The sequence below is a fragment of the Neolamprologus brichardi genome, chromosome 7, assembly GCF_056152115.1.
Source record: "Neolamprologus brichardi isolate AB-2024 chromosome 7, ASM5615211v1, whole genome shotgun sequence".
NCBI classification, from domain to species: domain Eukaryota; kingdom Metazoa; phylum Chordata; class Actinopteri; order Cichliformes; family Cichlidae; genus Neolamprologus; species Neolamprologus brichardi.
Genome location: NC_142110.1, coordinates 25,913,860 through 25,924,785, shown reverse-complemented (window position 1 = coordinate 25,924,785; position 10,926 = coordinate 25,913,860). Strand labels below are relative to the sequence as shown.

The window sequence follows — 10,926 nt, the reverse complement described above, 5'->3', positions numbered from 1 at the left end:
TTCTATACACATCAGTATCAAATCATACACTATGGTATTAGTTTTTTACCTGAGCCTTTTCCCTTTTGTTGACATATCTGTAGACAAAGATGTGTCTGACACTCTCTCACACTGCCTACAGGACTGTATTGTACAGGTGACTGAAAAATTAAAGAAATAAACAAAACGTTTTTCATCTTGTAAGTTTCAGATGTCATTGAGTAAGGGGCTTTGGCACATGATCTAGGACCCATTACTCTAAGTTTATTCATTTCAAGTTGTGCTAAATCAGGAGCGAGCGTAAATTTGTTTGTTTACTTTATTTTGTGGTTTTTGTTTTTAAAATGTTCTTCGTCGTTATTGTTCTATTAATGTAAAAAATAAAATAAAATGTAAATTTTATTTCCTGATAAAGTTCGTTAACCAAATACGTTGCTACGGAGGAGGATTAGAGCCACTGGGTGGGCACGGTTTTTTTTCATCAGGAAATGAAAAAAAGACGTGCCCACTTTTTTCCCCAGTGGCCCCAATCCTCTTCCGTATGTTTATTGCATCTTGTACAAAAGTAGTTTTATTTTAATGGATTCATCTAGCACTGTTTTGCACTAGTCTGAGTACAAAACGGTACTCGAAGTGTTCTGTATTTCATTTTCCCAGCGGAACTCAAGCACGCGGACCATAAATACACGGGCTGTTTTTAAGGGGACTCATAACAGCGTAGAACGCTATGTTGTCTCGTGTGTTAGAGGTATGTTTAGTCCTTTAAATGTAGGTTTCTGGGAAATATAGAAAATGTGAAATCATAAGCGCCTTCGTCGACCACATTTCGTATGTTAAACTTAGCTAAGCGTTACTTTGTCGTGAAGCTCGCGTCTTTCCTGACCCCGGCACACCTCTGAGCCCGCAGGTTCACACTGAATAACTACCTGTCATGTGTGTACCATGTGAGATTACCCACTGTAATCACTAATAATTTCAAACGAAGAGCTCTCGGTTTGTTGTCGTTCGTCCTGTGGAATAACTGTAACCCGTTCAAAAGTTGCGGTTTGATTTGACATTTCTAAGTGAGCACATTTTACTGAGCTCACTGCTAAAGGTCCTAAAAATAGTTCACATATTTGCAAAAGACTCTCCTTATGAGGGCTAATGCAATTGTCTGATGTCAGCATCGCACTTACGCAGAATGAACCAAACAATAGAGAAGGACCTGTATGCTGTCCTGGGAGCAAACCCCTCAGACTCGGTTCAGCAGCTCAGACACAGGTACCAGCAGCTGGCCTTACAGGTAAATCCATTCTCTATTTGTCCCATCATTCTATAGACCCATACTACCTATATGCATGCAAAAACGGTCTACCCTCATTTATTTCTATTTTGTTGTCCACATTGTGTGCCTTTTCCCTCATTTCAGTCCCTGGAGCTGACCAGATTTTTTGTTTTTGTTTTTTTTTGGCCTAGGCAACTTAAGGATAACCTGTGTATTTTTTAAGCATAAAAAGGCTCCTAACTCAGTGATGAACCAGTGTTATGTCTATACATAAACAATTTGGGAACAAATCCACTTTAGATGTTATCTTTGCACACTTTGTTATTAGCAGCCAGTTCCTTTTGTTTGAAAACAGAAAAGTGTCGTCCTGTTTTGAGCCACCATGTCATACCATTTGGAAAGCATCTGATCATTGCATTGTCATCATGATAAGATTGTATGAAATGTGGCGTTTGTATTCATTCTCACCACTGCATTTACACCTGATGAGTAATGCAGTGGAAGCGTATGCAGTTTTTTTTCTAATAACATATCTTAAGAGGAGGTGGATAAGGGATCAGCCCCAGCACATGTGGAACTCCATGACTGTCATTTGTGCATGGAAGGATTTTGTTTGCATGAAGAGAAGCTAGCAATAAAATGCTGTCATCAGTTTTGTTAAATGGTGCACAGATATTTAGCTGGAGGATAGCTATTAGCGACAAGTGTGTAAAGCTATTAGAAAATTGTTGGCCAAGACTTTTAAGCCAACTGACCCACATTTGACTGCCTTAGGTGCCAAAAGGTGCCCAGATGAGACTGTGCTAACTAATTTCTGTGTATTTCTCTGTTGCATCCATTAGAATGTATGTATCTAGTATTAATAATAAGCTGTAGCTCAGGTGGTAGAGCAGACATCGACCTATCACAAGGTAATTTGATTCGCAGCCCCTCCAGTTTGCATATCAGGCGTCTTTCAACTTGCAGGAGAGATAACCCAATGCATCCATGAGAGTGTGACTGTGTGTGAATGTTAGACAAGACACTTGGACAGGAATAAAAGTGCTTTTAGTGCTCATAGTAGAAAAGCACTGTGTAAGTGCCAATCCCTTTGTTTTCTTGGACAGCTGTCTGGGTCTTCTGAGCCCTCCAAATGTCAAATGTTTGCAATAAGTTCATACCTAGAAGATGAGGTGTCTGAATATACGTTTGTTTGTGTGTGCACAAATCTGCAGTACCACCCAGACCGTCTTGGAGGGGATTGTTCTTCCGAAGCAGAGTCTGGTGTGAAGAAGTTTCTAGAAGTTGATGCTGCATGGAGGGTCCTTAGTAACCAAACCACTAGGACACAATATGACTTGCAAAGAAGAGGTGGGACTTTAAATTGTGCTTCACTTACTTTATTTACTGATAAGCGTCGTGATGGTTTTCTTTGACGGGAAAAAAATGTTTGGTATTACTTATGTTGATGTAGTTTTATTTTTCACTGACCAAGACTGGCACAAAAACGTGAAAATGCATATCTTCTCTTTACATCTAGTGTTGTTGTTTGACCAAAAACACAGTTTTCCTATGTTTTTTTTTTTGTTTTTTTTTTTAAGAAATGTAAAACGTTAATCTTGGAAATTCAGACTTTTTTCCCTGGTTTTCGCCCCAACTTTCCGAACTCAATCATCTTTTTTTTTTAAAAAATTTGAACCTGAATGTTCAGCATGAATGCAGTATATCAGCTAAATGCTACAGCTCACCAAACATTATTAATAACCTAGGTTTGTTTACCAGCAGCAGAGTACAGTGAATGCACAGTCCACCAAAATTTGCTCTAACCTCAGTCCTGGAGCAGAAAAGGAATCTCTTTCAGCAGGCTGAATATGTTTGACAAATATTATGGATGGAATAAAGTACCAGTACTTCAAAATATACAATATTTATACACAAGTACCAAATATGAATACTGTCATTTAAACATGCTGGCTCTGAAAGTAATGATGTATGAAGTAGGGCTGCCACGATTAGTCGACTAGTCACGATTATGTCGACTATCAAAATTGTCGACACGTCGTTTGATCCCAAAAGATGCAGGAATAAGTAGTAGGATTTAAGAGTGTAATAACGTACTGAAACAGAAGATGGCAGCACTGCATGTACAAGGATGCCAGCTGCCGTTAAACCCCGAAGAAGAAGAAGAAGCAGTGTCCGGTATCGTAGCTGTGTCCAAATTCAGGAACCGCAATTCCTGTGCCCGCATTTGTAGGCCTATTACGTTACAGCGACACGATGAAGACTGTCCAAATTCAAAGACTCCGACAAATGCGGCCGACAAATGCGGCCTTCATTTCCCCAGATTGAAGGATGGGTCGGGTGTATACTTCGTGGCCCAACCTATCCCAGAATTCATAGCGCAGCCCAGCTCAGTTTCCGACAATGGTGGCAGCTAGTTAGTTTTAATATTACTCTTATTATTCTTTCTGGGTCACAAAATAAACATTTAACATATTTTCAGGCGAGAATGTAGCTGTGTAAACCTCAAATATCTGCTCAGTTTATCAAGACACCACATATTTTTAAAAGCGCTCCGACGTTTTCGGAGACGTCTGTTACCCGCTAGCTTGATAGCTAGCCGGGGGCAAGGCTCACTAGAGCCCGTGAGAACACCGGACTCCCGGCAAATGGTTTTCAAACCCACAGCCGTCGTTCGCTACTCAGGTTAAACATATATAAGTCACTTAGATAACTTAAAAATGTTATTGTTTGGCTTTTTTTCAGTATTTTATTTGTTCCTGAGTAAATCGGTTTGGCTGAGATTAAAGTTATAGTTTTTACACAGCTGAATAAACGTCAAGCAGACAACTGATTATCAGAAGTGTGAGATGCTCGAGAATATACTCCAGTGTCCTGTTATATTTTAGATAGCAAGGAGTTTATTAAACTCCACCGAAACAATCTGCAAATGTCATTAAAATTTAATAAACTATCATCTTGTCTTTATTTTTTAGTTAGCACTTACCTTAAACACTTAAAGCTGTAAGCTAATGATAGTTATATAAGAGCAGATGCTGCTGGTGCAATAAGCTGTATGTTTTACGTTCAATGGATGCATGATCTGATTAGTCGACTAATCACAAAAATAATCGGTGACTAGTCGACTATCAAAATAATCATTTGTGGCAGCCCCAGTATGAAGTGTCCAGTGACATTGGGATTTATGGGTTGGCTGTAGCTCAGGACGTAGAACAGGTCATCTCCTAATCAGTAGGTTGGTGCTTCTGTGTGTGGCTACTCCAGCCTACAATCCAAATATCCCTGGGAATTAGACAAGTTGCCCTCTGATGCATCCATCAGACTGTTAATGTGTATGTTAGACAGAAAGCACGTCATACAAGTGGTAAACTGAATGGGTTCATGACATAAGGACCCAATGCACATAACGTTATGGGATGCCTGAATGTTTATGTGTAATAGTTTTTGTCCTTTTGACAAGTTCAATTCAGTTTTATTTATATTGTGCCAAATCACAACAACAGTCACCTCAAGGCACTTTGTATTGTAGGGGGAAAGACCCTACAATAATACAGAAAGTCAGAGAAAACCCCAACAATCATATGACCAATCATATGAGCAAGCGCTTTGGAGGCAGCGGAAAGGAAAAACTCCCTTTTAACAGGAAGAAACCTCCAGCAGAACCAGGCTCAGGGAGGGGCGGCCATCTAACACGACCAATTTGGGGTGAGAGAAGGAAGACGGGATAAAGACGCTGTGGGTGAAGCTCTGGGCAGCTTTTCACCTGCCACACACAAGCTCACACCACACAGCTCCATCAAGTTCTCCACCTCTGCTCTGGGCCCCGGCAGCTACTCAAATAGGGAACCCATGATTAGACGTAATTTTCACTTAAGTGATTTTATTTTAAAATAAGTTGTATCAGTCTGGCTATAGCCTAGCCAAGGTGTTAACTTACTCACGTGGTGAGTATGTATTCACTGCCATCTGCAGTCACTGTGTGGCAAAGGTTTGTTAAAAATAAAATATCCATAGATGGTTTCAAAACTGTAAGAAATAAGATATGTTTACCTCTGGTGTGTTTTATGTGTATGTTCCTGAAAGCACTCGTCTCTCCTTCATTCTTTATCCTATTTTAAATTCGGACTAGTATAGCAGCAATTATTCTTCACACAGTGTTACGCTAATTAAAAGCTAATCAAAGTTTAGCACTAATTATGCATGGTTCAGAGTCATTATCACTGTCAAACTGCATAACTTGATAATGACTGTTTTCTCAGTGAATTGTAAAAACAAAGAAAAAGTAAGTGTGAACATCTATCTTTTCACCCGTCTGTCCATTCTTCCATTATCAGTATGTCACTGAGTTCATTTATCCACCCTACATTCATTTTGCACTATTGTAGTCGTTACTATCTGTCTATCCCAATGCACTTGACTTGTTAAAAACCTTATATAAGATGTTATCTGAATGAATTCAACTTTTCTGGGGGGTTAAGTAGGAAAAAAGAGTATAAAGTTCAGAATGATTTACATTTTTAGTACATTTTGATTTACATTTTGAGAGCAGACTCTGACATAATAACTTTAACAGCAAATGTTAAATAATATTGCTTGTTTTTTCTAGAACTGCAGCTACTAATAATGATGCATTGTCACTTCTGCAGCATGGACACTGAAACAGGATTGGCCAATAGATTCTACAGTCTATGTGGATGACATGACCTGGGATGATGGTAATGACACATTATGTACACTAAACATTCCCCCGGAAACCATATTTAGAGTGGCAGGTGCAAGTAAAGCTCTTTGAGTGCTCATGTAGAGTAGAAATGCTCTATACAAAAATCAGTCCATTTAAAGTAAATCATGTGTTTGCCTTTATGAACCACCATAGTGCAAAAATACTATCTTATGCCTGTGAAACTGTGTCATCTTTGGCCTTTTTAAAATAGATTCTACTAAAGAAACTGGAAAGAAAATAATGTTTTGTTTTCTTTTTTTACAAGCTGCTAGTAACAAAGTGCCTAAAGCTACAATTTAAAATTAAGTTTTTACTAAATTTTTTTGTTGTCTGTATCGACACAAGGCGATCTCATCACTTGAGTTGGGTGGGGTTTTTTTTACTTATTCATAGATTAGTGGTAAATGACAACTGTTACACCCCACTTAAAAACAAAGTATTATCTGGGGTGGGGGTAATTATTAACTGCCACAAAGTCGACGTTGTTAAAACACTGTTTATTTCACAATTTCAAACGAACCAATTAGGCCCAAATAAAACACAGGGAAGCTCTGTGTCAGGTAGGGGTGCAACGATACACAAAATTGACGGTTCGGTTCGATACTTTGGTGTCACGGTTCGATATTTTTTTGATACAAAAAAGGTTCGTGCCTTTTTAATTTGTCATTTATTAAAATTATAAATATATATTTTAACTCAAATGTACAGTTTTTAAATTTAATGTTGCTGAACCAACAAAGTAATAAAAAAATAAATCTATCTGGTCGAGAAATCACTCATCTTTGAAAAGAGAGTTTATTACAGAGAAATGGCTCTTTCCAAAATAAAAGCTATACTATACGCTTCTTCTGGGCTATATTCTCAGCAGCATATTAAACATATCAGGTCCCCATAAGGAGAATCATGTGCTAACAGCTGTCTAAATGACTCGGGTAAAGTTTGTAGCATGCGTGCTTGATGTTTTTGTCTGCTTCCACTTGTCTTTGCACTAGGATGATGTCAGCGTAAATGTGCAGTCATATTCATTGTGTTCCCACTAGTGCTGTCAGCGTTTATCTGAAATGACGTTAACGCCACAACACGGCAAATCTCCGTTAACGAGCTACCGCGGATCGCCCCGTGCGTGGGGCTGGACGGCGTCAACACGTTAACGAGCTAACTGCGCTAACGCACTAGTTCCCACCCATGTAATTGAGCATTGCGTGGCACAAGCGACATACTGTTTTACTTTTGTCCATGACGCGCTTACCTTCAGGGTCATACGTCACATGAAGAGCAAAATAGTTCCAAAGGCCAGATCTGAATGAGGGTGGGGGAGGTTCAATTTGCCATGTTGCAAGGAGAGCTTAACTTCTGTCTTGCTAGCTTGCGCTGCGCTCAGTGGATCTGCACTCGACAGTGCAGCCTAGGCCGAGTAGTCGAGCGCAGATCCACTGAGCTCTCAACACAGACAGCATCGACAGAAGAAAAGTTGATAAAATAAATTAAAAAATTTGTATTGTTCGATACATATGCGTACCGAACCGAAAGCACTGTATCGAACGGTTCAATATCAATATGAGTATCGTTGCACCCCTAGTGTCAGGGTCTCCTAGGCCAAAACGACAAACAGAACAGCCCAGTCTAGCTAAAAAAACAAAGTAAGACCACTCTATCTATAAGAAAAAAAATACAATGGCTGTGCTCCACGTCTTGCCACAAAACATGAGAAAAATGGTTGAAACAAAATGGTAGAAAACCACTCCGTGCTTTCACTGTGGTTCACAATTGTCTCTGTAAAGGGACACCTTTACTCACAAATATTAAAAACCAATGTTACACCAAGTTTCATAAATTGACACAGCTACAATCTGCTGCCCAAACCACTGCAGCTCACAGCCCAGGGAAAAGGGAAGGAAAGAAGGCGCGGCATTTTGAGATACAGTGGCTGACGAGCTGCAAAACATCTCAGCTGCTGCTTATGAGGCAGACCTGGAGCACAGGAGGAGAAAAAGCTCTCTCACATGGGGAGAGCCCCTGGAGGTCAGCAACTGTAACAACAACAAAGTTCCCTGAAAATAATTAGCTACAATAAGTGGACTAAAAATGTCCAAATGAAAACTTTGAATGACCTACAGAAAGGACTCTTACTTAATACCACTTTAAAAAATTACAAGAACTGCTCTGGCTTAGTAGAAGTGAGGGTGGCTCAGCACTATTTTTGTTTTCTCGATTTTTATTTACCATTTCATGCTCTGTCTGTATATTTTCACGAGTACTGTCCCAGATGTACTTGGTTACAGCTGGTAAATTTCTTCCATCTCTAATTTTGAAAGTATGTTCTTTCAGATCAGGGTCTATATACACACTCCTGTCGCTGTGGAGGAGTATTCAGTGTCACTGAGGAGGAACTGGAGGAGGAGCCACAGAGGAAACAGCAAGATGAAGGTGAAAAGGAAACGGAGGAAGGACGCCACAAAGGAGCAATTGTTTGCTGTGATACCTGTTCTCTCAGTGTGTATGTGACGGGGTCAACTGATGAAAAAGCTCAAAAATGTCAGTAATATTAATACTTTTTTTTATAATTTCCAACTCTGACTCTGAGCCTTTCTTATAATCATTAGTATTGACATTTTCCTTTCAAGTGTGCACCAGTCATTATATGATCAATACTGGCTTAAACCTGAGACTCGCAGCTCTTAAATGTTTTGCATTATCCACAAACCTTTATTTTGGAATCCCCTGTTTTTGGTGTCTCAAATGTAATTGGAGAAATCGACACTAAACAATATTATACAATACTACAATATTATAGCAAGGACCACAACAATCCGAGCAGGCATTGAAGAAAGAACTCCCTTTTAACAGGAAGAGACCTCTGACAAGAGCAGGTTCAGGGTGAGTGATGGAAAGAGACGAGATAAGAAAACTTACTGGTTTTTACCTTGTGGAGAAAATTTTTTCTCTTAAAGTTTTCTCTTTGATAAAACTATGCCTACCTCCAACAGCAGGGGTGTCAAACATGCGGCCCGGGATCGACCCAGCAAAGACTTCAATCTGGGGCACTGTATAGCTTTGGAAAATGTGAAAGGGGGCATGGATTTTGAATTTTAACTGTATTTCCATACAGTTGAAAATCTATGAAAAATGTAATTCCACTGTGTTCTTGATAGCCAGCTTTTCCTGCTTATTAAGACCTCTCTCACAGCCATTCATGCTACAACAGAGTCGTTATGAAACGGATAAACAATTAAAGGAAAAACCCTGGTTTCTGTTTTGTTTTGGTTTTTTGTTGTTGTTTGTTGTGATGATGTATATATGTATTGCCTTAAACAGTATTTGGATTCCAAAAATGCAAGATGGAAAGATCATCTGAAATATTGTGCAGTATACAGTTGTTTTATTTAATTGTGCCGTTTCACTGCAACGTTTTCACCCTTCAGCTGTAAAAACCTGATGGGACATTGTCATCCATCCCTGGTGGCGAGGTGGGCGGTATGGCCAACCAAGTTTGTGAATGCAGTAACTCGAGAACAAGATTATGTAGGATTTTTTTTTAAAATTGGTACCATTAGGTGCATGCTAAAAATCTTGGATGAGTTCGAACTCGAACTCAAGGACAGAGGTTTTCTAACGATTGTGTGAATGCTATAACTCAAGAAGGAAATCACCATAGGTCACAGATGTCAAACTCCAGGCCTTGAGGGCCGGTGTCCTGCAGGTTTTAGATGTGTCTGTGATCCAACACAGCTGATTGAAATGGCTAAATTACCTCCTCAACATGTCTTGAAGTTCTCCAGAGGCCTGGCAATGAACTAATCATTTGATTCAGGTGTATTGACCCGGAGTGATATCTAAAACCTGCAGGACACCGGCCCTCGCGGCCTGGAGTTCGACACCCCTGCCATAGGTGCATCTGCTGGGAGGCTGAGGGGGAGCACTTGTGGCTGCCTTTATTTAAAAAAAGAATATCTTAAAGTATTTGATGGATTATTCCAAAATTTCTTAGCATCATTATAAATTCTCAAATCTTCTACAATAAAAGTTTTTTGTGCCAAATGTGCCAGAGTTTCTTTGAGTTATTGGGTTCAACAAAACCTAAAACCCTAAGCAGAGGTAATTGGTGCGATGGCAGTGATTATCAGTAATATTATTGTTGGTTATCCAGGCTTTCTTGGTCCTGCTTTGTCACACTTCCAATAAAGGAGCCATTTGATGTATCATTTAATTCAAAAGGAAGCTATTAATTGCTCCCTACTTCAGTAAAAAAAAAATGGGTTAATTATTAAATTTGTAAGTGAATATATATATCTCACTAGTCAGTGTTCAGTCTGCCTGCTCTTTGTTTCTGAAATGACAGCTTCTGTCAGCTGCTGACATTATTAATGTACTGACCAACAGATTGTCTTTATAAATCATATTCTTTCTCCTGTCATTCTTATATGTGGTTTTAAATCCATGCCGTCAAAAGTCATGTTCACCTCTGGTGGATTAAATGACATGCTGGACAGCAGGGCTGCTCAGTTGAATCACAAAGGTGATGCTGCTTTTACTGCTATTGTAGATTAATGTTATTTGGAAGCTCGGTAATGGAATCATGGGAATTGTTCCGAGGTAATGTGACTCAAAAGAAGTAGAGGATGAGGTCTCATCCCCTCGGGAGTTTACCTGTGAGGTTTTGCATAGACACAATGAACTGAGTCTGTATACTTGCTGTGGCCCTTGCTACATGTCTGAACGTGCCTATTGGCTGCCATGATGGCGCAGAGCATAACCAATTCTTTTCAAGTGCATCAGACAGCACAGAAACTAACAGACCTTTTTTTGTGGTCCCATCACAAGATGTTGCTATGGTGCCACTGGAAAACAACATCTTAAATAGACTATTTAAGCAGTATATTTTAGATCAGAAGAATTAAGTGCTGCACACAGTCAACAGCAACATGCCTTCTGCTTGAACTTCAGTTTAGAGCTCACC

General features: G+C 39.5%; 1 protein-coding gene across 1 annotated transcript; it reads left to right on the top strand.

The window, feature by feature from the left end:
* Nucleotides 1-675: 675 nt before the first annotated feature.
* On the top strand, nt 676-9,215 carry dnajc24 (DnaJ (Hsp40) homolog, subfamily C, member 24). Its single transcript, XM_035913295.2, has 4 exons — nt 676-1,264; nt 2,461-2,596; nt 5,893-5,961; nt 8,298-9,215. The coding sequence occupies exons 1-4, from the start codon at nt 1,139-1,141 to the stop codon at nt 8,510-8,512; spliced, it is 546 nt and encodes a 181-aa protein (XP_035769188.1). The 5' UTR covers nt 676-1,138; the 3' UTR covers nt 8,513-9,215.
* Nucleotides 9,216-10,926: the final 1,711 nt, after the last annotated feature.

Coding starts and splice junctions, on each gene's coding strand:
- dnajc24 (XM_035913295.2), top strand. CDS start 1,139: ATGTCAGCATCGCACTTACGCAGAATGAACCAAACAATAGAGAAGGAC. Junction 1,265..2,460: donor ACCAGCAGCTGGCCTTACAG/GTAAATCCATTC, acceptor ACAAATCTGCAG/TACCACCCAGACCGTCTTGG. Junction 2,597..5,892: donor ATATGACTTGCAAAGAAGAG/GTGGGACTTTAA, acceptor TCACTTCTGCAG/CATGGACACTGAAACAGGAT.